This window comes from Ursus arctos, unplaced genomic scaffold (assembly GCF_023065955.2).
Source record: "Ursus arctos isolate Adak ecotype North America unplaced genomic scaffold, UrsArc2.0 scaffold_2, whole genome shotgun sequence".
NCBI classification, from domain to species: Eukaryota; Metazoa; Chordata; class Mammalia; order Carnivora; family Ursidae; genus Ursus; species Ursus arctos.
In genome coordinates, this window is record NW_026622874.1 from 51,328,302 (window position 1) to 51,343,233 (window position 14,932).

General features: G+C 38.9%; 1 protein-coding gene across 1 annotated transcript in view; it reads right to left on the reverse strand.

Annotated features, from left to right (window-relative positions):
* The window catches only part of USH2A (usherin), a 676,313-nt gene extending 669,172 nt beyond the window's left edge, over positions 1-7,141 (reverse strand). The window contains exons 1-3 of the mRNA XM_026517347.4: positions 6,904-7,141; positions 5,596-6,277; positions 1,855-2,020 (exon numbers count right to left, since the gene is read on the reverse strand). Of these exons, the coding sequence (XP_026373132.2) occupies positions 1,855-2,020; positions 5,596-6,080 (651 nt within the window). The 5' untranslated portion in view covers positions 6,081-6,277; positions 6,904-7,141. The remainder of the gene's footprint in view (positions 1-1,854; positions 2,021-5,595; positions 6,278-6,903) is intronic.
* Positions 7,142-14,932: the final 7,791 nt, after the last annotated feature.

The window sequence follows — 14,932 nt, forward strand, 5'->3', positions numbered from 1 at the left end:
AAAATGGAGAATGGAGAAAAACTTATGTAAAAATAAATTTTAAGAAGTAGTACACAAATTGGAAAGGACAAGTTTTCTCTTGATAGTCCAACAGATATGAAATAAAGCAGCCTCATTAAATCATAAGTACTTTAACCTTTCCTTGAAAGAAGGGAAAGATTTAAAGATTTATAAAGAAATTTTTGCCTAAACTAGGAAAGGACTCATATTTGACATGTACTGAAATGATAATGCTGATTTCAATAGGCACTCTAAGAGCATTTTACTCCCAGGAGAGTAATTCAGTCATGGTTACCTTTTCACATTTGGATTTTAAACTTTCTTTTGCAAAGCTTTTAATGTACTACTGCTGCCTGCCAAAACACGGCACCGTTTCACAGATAAGGCGACATAAAGAGAAGTAAAAACCATTTTTTCATCCCTGTTGATACAAAAATATGCAACAAACATTATCTATGTGACATCGTCTGCAGATTCCCTTTCTTCAACAGTTTCTAGTTCCATAGTTTTAACAGTATAACCTAACTCTGCTGCACTGATCAGTGGATGGGATGGACAATTTCAAGATACCGAACAAATTAGTCCCCTATCTGTAACTACTGGACAATGAGAGGTAAGCACAACCAGGTTGAACCCATCGTGTGCTATACACAGGGCCTTAAAACCAGACACGACTTACCCTTTGGTAGCTCCTTTCAAACCTAGTGCTATGGAAATGCCGCTCACTGCTAACTGCATTTGACAAACTCATATCCTAAGTAAAAGTTGAGTAGATAAGGCAAAACACACTGATTGGATATACCTTCCTATAGAAATCAGTCATCGTTACCTCTCTGCATTCATATTTTAAATCTTCTTCCTAAGGCTTTGAATGTACTACTATGCAAAGACATGGCAGAATTTCAGTTATAATCAGGCAAAACAAGGATATGTACAAAGTGTACTGAAATCCTCAAGAATGATATCTGTGCTGAAATAAACTTTGAAACCCAGATAAAATTCTCAAGGCCCTCAAAAGAAGTCTACTTCCAAACCGCTTCAAATTCCAAAAACAATATGAAATTATTTTCGTAATGAGAATGAGGGCACAGTTGTCCTCTAGCGTGAATGGGGTCTGCATGAACCCCTATTTGGCCATTCCTGTGAGCACATGGGATGGGGACTGTCGTACACTGGACCTCTGGTATGAAAGCCAAGGGTAGTGACTTTCGGCTACATTGGGCCATTCTAGGACCCTGAAGAGAAGAAAGGATAAACTCCATCTCCATTCCCGGGAACTGTAAAATACCAGATTTCTCACAGTTATCTCGGCCTTTAACAGCTTCTAAGGCTAAAACAAACTGGCTGACAACTAAAGTAATCATATAACACTTTTTGAGTGTCTGAAGTGTAAAGTTCATTAGTTCTAAGGTCAGCATTTTAATGCAACAGCCAAATTTTATTCACATCATCAGATGCAATCTGCGAGAGACAGCTGTAAAAACCAGGCCGGGGAGAGGGGGGGTAATGCTACCGTAACTAGTAAAATCTGTACCAGCCACTGAAAGAGTCCTGCCACATCTTTTAACAAAATAAACCAAATAAAACAAAAATTTCCTGAGGATGTTATTATCCCAAACAGCATTGTCCCAAGCTTTGGTGGGAGTTTTCACAGCAATTTTGAGGGCAAACGCTGGAATATCAGAGATACATCACTAGGTCATTTAAATGTTATTTTTCTTTAGTTGTCGTTTACACATAAATGAAATCTAAAAGAACTGCTTCAGACCTTGTGGGAAGACGCCATTTAAAGGAAAGAAAGGAAGACGGATCCTTGTGTTTAACCAAATGTTAAATATTTTTTATTTTACTCACCTGCACACTAAGATGAATCCATTTCTTCACAAGAATTCTCCCCAGTGTCATTACTTTTATTGGAGGCTGCAAACCATTTACTGTGCGATAATAAAACATGGTCTCTTTCTCGGATATTGTAAGTTTGAACACAATCTGCCCATCCGCCGTCTTTTCTATAACACACCTTAGGAAGCAACCAGGAGAGAGAAAAGGTCAGCATCCTACCAAAAGACATGCTAAGGCATTGTGCAGTTACAGCGGTGTGAAAATAACCCCAAACTCCACTCAGAGGGGCACCTGGTGAATAAGGGCCTGAATGCCATTATATTCAGAGCAAGTTTTACTCCAATTAAGAAGCCCTTTTATTGCAATAAAAAATAGAATTCTTATTTACAGTAAATTCCCCAGAACCTCAACACCCTTTATGAGAGATTCATGATGGAAACGAAAGTGGTTGAGTCATCCAGCAAAACCAACATTTAGCCTGTTGGCTCATTAGTCTCCTGCTATTTCTTTTATAGGAAGCGGCACAAGACACTACATCCCGCTTGGGGATTGAATCATCGGCACAAATCTTTTTTTTCTTTTTTTTTTTTTTAATGTAAAGAGAATTTAGTGTCCATAGAAGACTCTAAAGCGCGAGCCCTGAAGTCAGAATTGCTCTATTGATGATGATGAAATGGAGAATGGACAACTGCAGTCTCTACTTAATTCCTCATCAACGGGCCAGAAGCCAAAGCCAGTGTCTGTAAGAGCTCTCCATGGCCACACGGCCCAACTGAGGCACTGAGAGGACGTTAATGATCTTGGATGAAAGGTCGTACGGTCTTCTAAAAACCACAGTGAACTAATATTTTGATCAAGTAGAAGAACATTCAGAAAGATTTTCTAGGTCTTAGGTCAGGCCAATTACCAAATTATTTTTTAAAAATCACTTCTAGTCTCATCATAGTGGCACACTTTTCTCATGCCTTTAAATCGACAAATGGTGTTTATATAAATGTTTATTTTCTATGTTAATTGATGTTTCGCATAAATTATCTTATGTTGATTATATGATTGCATATTTTGGGCCACTCTGTACCGAGCAGAAACAGCTATGAACCGAAGACTCATTCCTCTCCACATTTCAACTCAGCAAGTCAACTTCTTAGCAGGAGAGTATGATGAATGCTTGCTAGTAGCCTCCTGAGTGGATTATTCCCAAAGACCTGCTACTTAAAGACAAATATCTCTGACATTAGCCATTAACATCTCCCCAAATAACTAGCTCTTAAAGATACTCCTCAAGCTGAATGTCACAGACAAGAACTCAACAAGATGGCGCCTCCCAGGGAGGAGAACTTCATCAGGTACTGGAGGAGTCTGGGTCCCTTTCTTCACCCAGTTGCCTCCTACTCAGCTCAGGCATCTCCAGGACTATGCCTGATCCTGGAACCTTCTCTCTGGCTCAGGGTTGCTTAAGCGACCTTCCTTGGTATTCAGTGAACACACGATTCATCTGTCTTCCCGTTAGCTCAGGAGTTTTCTGAGAACAGCAGAACCAGGCATATAGCAGACCCCCAAAAACCAACGAGTCAAAGACCAGATCGAGAAAAGGAAGCGTCAAAGAAACAAAGGTAAGTGGGGCCAACCAAGAACGATTGCTAAAGAGTTTTAAAACTTCCCTTGAAGGTCAGATTTTCCACTAATTATTCCTTCTCACTTGCATGTATTCTTTCCTGGAGTCGAGAGGTGAAAATAAGATCGGAGAACACTTAATAGCTACTATTTCACTGTTCTATATTTTGTACATTTTTTGGTGATAAAGTTATGAGAACAAGGATATTTTTAACACAGGCAAATAGGTTTAGTTGACATAAATTTTTTATATGAAGTAAAAAATATGGCTTTATAGAAATTCTACTTTTTTTTTTAACCCTCCAGTGGGTGGATATTTTTAAATCACTGGGATGAAAGAGCTGTCTCTTGACCCCCTGCCTCCTGGTCTCCAGGTCTCAAACAACCTAAGAAGAGTTTGCTTCTACTCATTTTTCTTGAGTTTAAATCAACAAGTTAAAATTTGACCATTACTCAAGAATGTATTTGCCAAATGCAGGCTTATTTTCCCAAGCTTACTGAAAATGCATTTCTTAATATGTTATTGATTATCTTCCTTGCTATTTTGTTTGCTTGTAAACATACTAGCTTTGGTAGATAATGAATGTGAGAGGAAGGCAGGTAGCAAAATATTTAGGAACTGGATTTATTCTGCTCCTGGATAAACAATAATTGGATAATCCATGCTTTGTTTGTTTTACTTATCTAGTGCAAACACCCCGAAATTCCCCCAATTCCCATAGTTATTTTAGTTTTGAGAATGGAAACGACCTTGATGCATAGAACTCGCTAGACCGTAAACCATGTACCACTGCCTCCATCAATACCCTCTGTCTTATTTATACAAAATGATACCAATAGAAGAAGAATTTGGTAGAGACTTATCCCATGGAAAAAAAAACTTAGGGAAAAAATAATTTTTCCTAGCCATATTTGTCAACAGACAATTTTTTAAGACTCTTTGGATGCTCTTTACATAAACTGAGTAGGTTGGATTTACTGACATTTCAAATAGTAAAAAAAAAAAAAAAGAAAAAGAAAAAAAAAGATTTGCTTTTAGGGGAGATACAGAAATAGAGATAATGGTTTGTGATCATTTTCACTCCACATGAAGAAAAATGCCAACTTTCACTTGGCAAATTAAATCTAAACACCAAAGACATTTAATTCATATTTACTTATGAGATTATAAGACTTTTCTGGTTTGTCTCACAAATTTGTAGATATTTGACCAACACTCTCAAACAAAGAAACTGTCAGAAGGGGAAGAGCTAAAAGCCTACAGGAAGACAAAAGATAAGCAAAAAATGCCTCAAAACTTCCTTACTCATTCAAATCTCCAGATTGGCTCTAAACAGGGAAAACACACGAGAGGTCGGTTTTAGAAACTATTACAGAATGAAAAACAGATGATTAAATAGACTAACAACGACAAAAAAAAAGTTAAGGAAACCCCAGTCCCAGCTCACCAAAGGCATTTCCACTGTGATCGATGGCGTAAAAGCTTTTGGGAATCTTTGATGCTTACCTATGTATTTCCCAACAGAAAGACCACAAGGTAAAGGGCCAAAAGCTGTTATCTTTTCAGAGTTAGAGGATTATTCATTTATTCAACTCATATGATTGGGCATCTTCCAGGAGTCAAACATCTCTTCCTGGGAAAATAAGGCTGAATAAAACACAGTCCTAAGCCCTTGGAGAGCTATCTGCCTGATGAAAATTTTATCCTCCAGCAGGAACTGGTTGTTTATAAAAACCTAGATCAGAACTCAGAAAATATCAATTATTTGTACTACTAGCCCCTACGCCTTAAAACTCACACTGAGCCTGGCTGAGCCTCTGAAGGCTAAGACCAAAGTTTGCGCTCAACGGTTAGAAAATAAATGACACTCAGAAACAGATCTGCCTGCAATGAAACTATTTTAACATATTCTTTTTTGAGGGCTCACTTCATCCATGAAAAAGAGAAAAAATTCTAAATTTAGGGGGGAAAGTTTGGAATGTAAACCTGGATAGGAAGACTACCACAGAAGTTGATCTTCAGTTGCATGGATTCCAGTGTTAGCCTTCATTTCTAGTTCAGAATTCATGCTGCAGTAATCTTCACTACTATGGATCGTCTAGGACCCTAGGAAAACTTACACTCACTCTGCTACTTACATTACACCTTCCCGCTCAGGTTTCAACCACACGGCTAAAGTAAACGATGCCGCCAGCCTCGGAGAAGGAGGAGAAGAAGAGCAATTCTTGCGATTTCCAAAAATAAAACTTGTGGAATTGCTCTGGCAGATGGGACACAGATCATGCTTGTCTACTACGATGCAGCTCCCGAGGCCTGCGGAGAACAGGGCAGTGTAGACGGGAGCTGAAGATCTATAGGGGCAATCCTGAATGCAAAGCCGCTGGGTGCAGAATTTGAGACCCGCGGCGGCAGCAGGGCTGTGACAAAAAGTGCTTCGGTCTGGGAGTCCACACGTCGCTTCGGTTGGCACAAGTGAAACATTCTTGAAAGCTCCCACATTCTCCAGCCTTGGGAAAAGACCCTGCGAGTCAGCCAAGGAGATGGCAGCGAAATACGCAAAGATCAAGGTTTCTGCGACGTGGGTCAAGAAGCGGAAGCCCCGTGAAAGAGCCAGGCAATGCATGTTTACACAAAAGCATGCTCCTCCCGCTGAAGCCGTCCTAAATAAATAACAGGGCCAGTGCCGCTCGCCAGCCACACTTTGAAGCTTCAAGCAACAGTGCGATACTCCATTTCCGGGAAACCGCAGACACGTGTTCACGCGGAGGTGATGCCAGAGACCCTCTTAGCAACGGCCAAGACATGAGTAGCAGCTGGTGTCTGGGGAGCAAAAACAAAGTGTCAAGGAAAAGCTGCTACATCTTTAAAATTTAAGTTCATCCCAGGCCTGAGGACTTTGAGCCCCTGACCAGAAACATCATTGAACTCAAAGAAAAAACGTTTTGAAGTACATTGTCTAGAGGAAACTATTTCTTCTTTTGGTAACTATCTTCATTTTGTGGGGCAGATCAGACCCTTAAGAGTCCACAGGACAGCCACTTTTATATATATAGTTACACACAGATACATATATATTTCTGTGCCTATATTTCACTACGTAGTAATTTCAGATTACTATCTACCCCAGGGAATTAGCTGCTTCACAAGGGAAAGAATCGCATAGATTTTCTTTACCCATACACCTTGTGTGGTAGCACACAGCTAACTTACAGATGTCCGAAATAAAGCTGGCAAAGCACTTTGGGCCTTTCCCCCATCCCAGCATGTGCAGCAACTTTAAGCTCCCAGTAAAGCTGATTAGAAACCCAACACCATCTGTCTGTCCTATGCCTTAGTATTTAGCAAACGTTTGTGTTCGTGTTTCCTCATATGACTATGTATCTGTAGGTTAAATATGGACCCTTAATACTGTGTAAGTAATTGTATTGATAAATAAGCTGAATTACCATTTCTTTATTGCATTTCAACCAGTCCCCTCAGTGTGACAAATGGCTCTTCACAGGACCGCTGTCCCTCGTTGCCTGGCAACGCTGCGGTAACCCCCGGGGTTATTCTCAGCAAATAGGCCACAGCAGCAGGAATGCTGCAAGGAAGACGTGGGTGCCCAAGGAGAGTATTCTGCACGGCAAACACTTGGTTACCTGAAACTCAGAGCGCAGTCTGCTTGGTGGCCCGCCTGGAACTGAGCTCCCCAAGCTTTCAGCAGGTGCTTCAAGAGGTGGGCGGGACCTGGATGAGGCCAGGCATGCATAATTTTAAAGTAGCAGTACACCTTATCCTATAATCCCCTTTGTGCCCCTCGCCCCCCCCCCCCAGCCCCGGTTTCACACACCTCAATCCATGTAATCATGGAATCAAAATGACCTGCCACTATTAGACAGCAACACAAGGAGAAATTTCTAGTGCTCTCTTTCTTTTCTGGGGAGCAAAATGGAATTCTAACCTTACACTTTGATGCCCTAGAAGCTTGGTCCGTGGATGTTTCTGTCGTTGCTGCCTTCTTCGCACCTGGAAACCCTCTTCTAAGTACGCATTTCTCTACAACATGAAGAGCATCCGATGTTATTTCTAAATGTTGCATTTGGAAATGGGAGATTTTAATTCAACTACAGAAGCAATAGGATTATTGACATTTTAGCTGACAAACTGGTTATGAATATGTATATATTTATGAGTGCAAGTTTGATGTCAATTCTATCCAGGATTCTCTTTTTTCTACTATCTGGGATATCTCATCCTAGATGAGAAATATCCTAAGCAACTGATACATCTGTAGTTTCACTCTTACCTTACAAATGGAAAACTTGTTTAAGAAACAACTAGCCCGTTGTGGTTCCGTTTTCTCTCAGTTACCTTATTTAGAGAAATGTTCAGAAATGAGAGAAATGTGCTATTGTGTTTCTTGTTAGTAAGGCAGCCAGAGACAAACCCCAAGTGTCATCTCTTCAACTTCCTTTACTTTCTCTTCAATGAGAGATCTGGAAACTGTAAGCTTTTACGTATCAACCTGATCAGAACTAGGTGCTTCTAGAAGCTTCCTTCTTTTGTCAAAATATCCTGTTTTCTACTTGTTGATCATTACAATCTTGCAAGGGCAAATTTCATTAAAAACAAATTTGATTATAATACCAGGTAATATGTAAGGCCTTGAGAATTTGGGAAAATTGGAAATAGGTACATAGGATGCAGTGAATTAGAGAGATGCATTGTTGAGACCTGTTACAAAACATGAACACTTGTCTTTAAACAAGTTATTCCATCAATCACTGGCTTCTCCTTATGCCTTGTGAATCCAAGGACTAACTTTTTAAATTGTGTAACTACAGTGTATCTTTTGGGTCACCATTCTGGGGATAAGAATTCTTCTACCACGTAACTTCTGCTTTGTAGTAGGAAGTCATGACTCAAAATAGACAATCTAAGATTAGCGATTTTGCTCCACATTCAGAAACTCTGCCTGTAATTTGCAAAGGCAGACAATGGATTGACACATCTCTCAACTTTTGCCGTTCGGTCCTATCAATCCTGAGGACACATCTGGTAAATGAATTGGGCACCGACAGTTCCACCACCCCTGTAACTGCCTGAGAAATAAATAGAGAAAAAATAAAAGTGTGCAGGAGGGAAGTTCAGCTAAACATGTAGCTGTAAGCTTTTTCTTCTTCTTCTTTTTTCATCTATTTCTGTAGCTTCACTGGGTAGTTCTGGTTTGGATTAGCTTGGCTGAGGTCAGATTCTCTGATTTGGCCTCACCATTCCAACTACCAGTTGTCTTGACTGTCTTGGGAGTCTAACCGCAGGCTCATTCTGATAGTAGAAGAAAAATTCCCAGCAACTTAAGATGGGAGGCCGCCAGGTGCAAGGACTTCTCATGCCTCTGCGGGTGTCACATTTGCTGATGTCCCATTGGCCAGAGCAAGTCACATGGCCGAGCCCAGCCTCAAGGGCTATAAAATAGACTCGTAGGCTTCAAAGAAGGAATGGCAAAGTCACACCGCAAGGGGCGCATATACAAAATGGAGAGAATTTGTGACCATTTTATGATCTACCACAGAGGGTTGCTAGCAATTTTTTTTCTAGTTATAAAGACATCATGTCACATTGGATTGTTATTTCTTTGTTTTGAAAAAGTCAAGAAAATGGTGTTTTAGTTAGACAACTCTAAGCAAGTTCATACTCATTCTGGAAAAACGTACTATAATAAGTTTAGTTTTTCAAGCACTTGAGAGTAAGTTTTAATGGGCATATTTCCTATTCCTGGGTTTTTAGCACCAATGGAATTGCTATTAAAATTGTTGAACTTCTGGCATAACTGATCAAGGAAAAATAATAGATGTATGGTAATATTGGGTATGGAAAAACAGGCTTAAATTAGGTATAACCTGATTATAAATATAAGAAGATATTGTAGACAATTTTATGAGAATTGAACTTGAATTCTTGGACAAATTCTTAAAAACATTTCCAACCTAAGCTAATTTGAGAAGACAACTAGAAATAACCCAAATTAGTTAAACGAATTCTAATTTTTACAAACACTCTTACAAATGGAGTAAAAGAGAATATTTCCCTATTTATTTTATGAGGCTAGTATAACTTTGATACACATTTTAAAGAAAATAGTCAGAAGAAAATAAAAAAGAAAAAGTATAGGCCATTCTCACTAAGGTACATAAACTCAAAAAAATATTTCTGAATAAAAAATAAGCAAATTGAATCCAGAAATGTACAAAAGATTAAATCTCCTGACCAAGTTGGGTTCATTTCAGAATTACAAAATTTACTTGAACTTAAAAACATATTAATATAATTCACCATAAAAATATATTAAAGAAAAAAAAAATTCATGTGATTTGTTTGGGACCAAAAATCCTTAAGAAAAAATTATTAATTTAGAACCAAAAACTATTTATTTAGAACCAAAGCCCTTAACGAACTAAAAACATAACTTGACACAGGTTTAGCACTTTTGTAAAATCAGGAGTAGAACAAGGACACACACCATCACTGCTTCTATTAAATATTTCACCAGCCAGTGCATTGAAATAAGGAAAATGAATACCGAGGTAAGTGCTGAAGTGATTATCAAATGTGATATAAAAAATGTGATATGTGATATCTCTAGATAACACAATCTAAAGACAAATATTTGACCTAAGTTCTGGAGAGAAGATGTACATATGATTCATGCTGTTCCTTAGTTTCTGGGGCTCTTTTTTTTTTCTAGGCACATACTACTTGACCCCTCATCAAATTAGAGGCAGTCACGTGACATGCTTTACCTAATGAAATATGAGCAGTGACAAGTGTCATTACCGGGTGACGCTACAAGTAGCAGTGTGCAATTTACTATGTTTGCTCACTCTCTCTTTCACTCTGCCACGTCCAGATGGTGCTGCTCTGTCGGCCTCTTTCCCTGGCTGGGAAGACATAGATCAGAGTCCCCCCTGCCGACCCTGTTGGACACGTAGCATGTGTGAGAAAGAAACTTTTATTGTTTAAAGGAACTTTTCTGAAATTTTGCTTTTCTTTATCACTGCAGAATAATTTAACCCAATCTGATCTAAAGATCAATAGACAAAAATCAATTGCACTTCTCTATGTCAGTTAAAGAATGAAATAAGCAAACTAGAAAACGTAACTAACCAAAAGATGCTATTTATATTATAAGGTACTTAGGAAGAAATCTAAAAAGTGCATTACTACTATGGAAAAAAAAAAACGGCTAAGCTTTATTGATTAACATTTAAGAGACCTAAAACAAACTGAGAGATAGATTATGTTCCTAGATTAAATGACTATCATAAGGATTACATTTTTATATGGTAACCTATTAATCCAATGCAATTCCTATAAAAATCACAACAGAGTTATGTATGGAACTTGACAAAGTTATTCTAGAGCGTAAAAAGAAGAACAAAGAGCTACCAGTATACAAGGCATCGCCGAAGTAGAAAAAGGCAACAAGAATCTGTCTTTGCTAACAGATTTCAAGACATATATTAAAGCCATATAAATTAGGAGAGTGTAACATTAGTGCAGAGATGGGAGGGGAAATCCAACAGAAACATAAAGAACCGTAAGAAAATACTCACATACCTATAGGGACTTATAATTGTTTCTGCATATCATTAGGAAAAAGACAAGTCAATAAAAGTTGCAAGGAGAATTAATTCCCCTTATTAGAAAATAAAAGGAAATTGAATCCCAATCTCTCACCAAATATAAAAATTACCATGGACAGGTAGATTGAGACTTAAGTGAAAGCAGCAAAACTTTAAAATCTTTTGAAATTAAAGAAGACATTTTAATGCCCTTGAGACAGGAATGTATTTCTTAAAAGACCACAAAACATAAAAGATAAATAAATGTTACTACGTTAAAACTAAGAACTTCTGCCGAAATGTCCTCATAAAGTGGTAGCATAAGCCATGTCATACATACCAGAAAAAAGATTACTATACAGAATGCTTACACAATTCCTACAGATCAAAAGATAAATATTGAAAAGTTTTAAAAGATGTGATATGAACAAGAATTTTGCAGAAGAGTAAACACAAGGGTCCAATAAACTTACAGGAAGTGTTCAACCTTATCAGTAATCAGGGAAAGGCAAATTAAAACCACAATGAGATTTTATTTAGATAGTACAAATTTTAAATCAGGAAAATGCCAATTGTAATGGACAGTAGATAGTAACGGGAACCCTAAATATTTCTGGCGGAAGAATAAATTGATGTAAATGCTTCAAAGAGTAATTTGGCATATTTAGAAAAGTTGAAGCTACATATATTCTAAGCAACAGAAGTTTCCACTTACTTACCTTCATGTGAAAACCTTCGCGGTGTATACCAGGAGGCATATTCTGCCAGCGCACAGCAGCTGGTTTTGGTAATGCCAGAAAGTTGGAAAATACTCAATGTCTGCAACAAATATCAATAAGTTGTTATCCTAGGACAATGACTTCTGCTGCTTATCTCATTCTATATTTTTTCTTATTTATTCTGCTTTTCTCCTGTCTTTTGTGGGTTTCTGTGATACAAGTTGGCTGTTAAAACAGTTTTCCAATCAATTACAGCACGTTTCTTCTGCCACAGGTTAAAATGCGTAAGCACAATTAAAGCACATTTTAAAAAAGGAGGAAAAACAATTTCTTCCTTCCTCCACCCCATACATTTCATTTTTCTTTTAAAATTACATAAGTACCATAGGAGCACTGTAGAAAAGATTTTTTTTAATTTTTTTATAATAATATTTTTTAATTATATTATGTTAGTCACCATACAGTACATCCCTGGTTTTTGATGTAAAGTTCGATGATTCATTAGTTGCGTATTAAAGCAATGTAGGGAGACCAAACTAACAGCCACATCCCACAATCACCAACTCCTGCCTCTGCTGTTAGAGTCTTCACCCTTTTCTACAAACACGAGGCATGTATTTCCTACACAAAACAGATTCAACATTCTGAAAAAGTTTAGGAAAATGCTTCCTATTTTTGAAAATGTTCTTCCATTTCCTTTTGCAATTTTCTGAACCAGTACAACCCCTTGCAATGCTTAACATTCAGAGAGTAAATGAAATCACTTCTTTCTTGGTGCATAGCAATAATCCACCTATCACTTGGGTTTCCAAATTTTTAGTAAGGCTGCTAATACAAGGTACCCAAGAATAAATCTAAGAAACAGTATGTGAGTAAAATTGACCATGTGTCAGTTGCAGGAGAAAGTTTAAAGAAGCCGGGGCCAGGGTGGCCCCCCTCCCCTGATGTGATTTTATCAAGGTGGAGCATTCAGCATTTTGCAATTTTCCAAATGACTACAACACCTAGAACGCCCTGATTGCCTGCAATGTACAGGTGACATGACGGACACATAGCAAAAGCAAGAAATAAACCCACATGGTTTGAAGCCTTTGAGATGTTGGGATCATTTGTTATGAGAGTACCCCATGTGGTACACAGGGCCGGCTGCGTTTCCTTATACACGCACAGGCTCCGGGAAAATTGCCGGCATTCCTATTGAACGTTCTTGAGAACAAGGCTGGAACACTACGTGGCCAGCTAATGACCTAACTGGCGTCCAAGCAATACATTTCCTCCTGTCAGCTGGCAGGCCTGCTCAGCAGAGGGCAAGCATCCACTTGCAGTGCCTAGATGAGAGTTATTGCATCTTTAATTTTCCAGGTATATCTGAGAAAGCAGCAGCTAGTCGGCCCACAGAGGCGAGAGCTGGATCCAGTGTGTCAGCAAGTAAAGACCAAACCAGCAACTGACTACCATCTTCTCCCATGGGTCTTGGAAAAGGAGATCATTTATTCTGGCAAGCAAATCTCTCCCAGAGAGGAAGGTCCCCTCTGTGGGAAGAAGAGGATAGGTAAAGGGATGACTGGAACAGAAAAATGAGACAGTATGTAAGGTGGAAGCAAATTAAGTCAGAGGAAGTAAGCAGAACCATTGATGGGGGCGTTGTGTGTTGAACAGTCTCACTGCCAGTCACCCACCCCAGATGGCAGGGCAACTAGGAAGTTCCCCCTTTGCATCACGTTTGTTCCTTAAGTGTCAGGCAGGAGTGATACCTTAATTCTCGGGAAAGCTCCACCATAACCCAGAAAGGAAGCCTCCTTTCTTGGAAGGGGTGAGCCATTTTCCCAGGGGCTCCATGGAAGTTGACTTCTCCCCATTCTTTGATTCTCAAAGCCAGGCCTAGAACCTTGATAACGGAGCATTTACCTCCTTGAAAAGATCAGAAACTTCAGAACATCTCACGGCCAAGGATAAACAAGCCAGAAAATGATAAGCCCCAGGACAGCACTCCCTGATGGAGCCGGAGACATTCCCACAGAAATGTGACCCTTGAGGGCTTAGTGGGCCACAGTGAAGGAATGTTTCCCAACCTGAAGAGATAGGCACAGAAAAGACAAGCAAAGCATCAGTCCTCACTGCTGTGATTTAGCCCCATCTCCCATAATATGTAGAGAAGCTGGTGAGGGAAGTATTATATTTTAGGAAACCTGTCCTCCCACCACCAAAATAATAAAAGGTTAGACCATATTGCCTCCATCAGCGAGAGCATCAGAACAGGTGATTAACCACATAGTGGTTAAGAATGCAAGCTCCGGAGACAGCCTGGGTTAGAAGCCTGGCTCCCCTGCCTATTGCCTGGTTACTTTTCTTGCTTCGGCTTCCTCATCTATAACATGAAAATGTGACCTACCTCCTAGGGTTGTTGGGGGATTAAATGCAGAACAAAAGCAATGACTGGGTTTTCACTGTTAGAGTTCGTTATATTTTTTTACTATTTATATTTAATGAGATATTTTACAATTGTACGTCCAAAGGCAAACAGAATAGGTACATTTGGAGGAAATGCTACCATAATATTTTTCTGTCATTAGAAAGTTTACCAAACACTTTCACAGGTTACTTCATTTGATCTTTATGACAACTCTACAAACTGGACAGAGACAACATCACTCCAAAAATACACACGAAGAAAATGAGAATCGGGGCTTAAAAGGGCCTTGCTTAAAGTCACTTGACTGCTAAGTGGTAAAGCGTGGACGAAGCCCAGATTATCTGGATTGAGCCTCATAGTTGTCATTTTATACTAAATTTGAGCTAAGCAGGTTTCGTGGGAGTGAGGTAGGGTGTTGAATTGTGCCTGTAAAGTTGACGGTTTTTATGGAGAACAGTGAACATTAGGTTGACAGAAACAACCAAAGTGAATACATTGAACTTAGAATAAAGATTGTCCCACATTTATGGGACACATTTTTTCCTATGGAAATAGGTAGAGAACTACAGTTCAGCCCTCTAATATAGAATTTATCAGATTTCCAGATTTTTCTGAAAATGTACAAAGCTTTAATAAGGATATTATAAAGCAACTTTGAAGAGCCTCAGTTTTATATTCAATATCTAGGTCTTTTCAGTTCTTATTCTATTGCCTTGATCAGAATTGCTGAACACAGGTT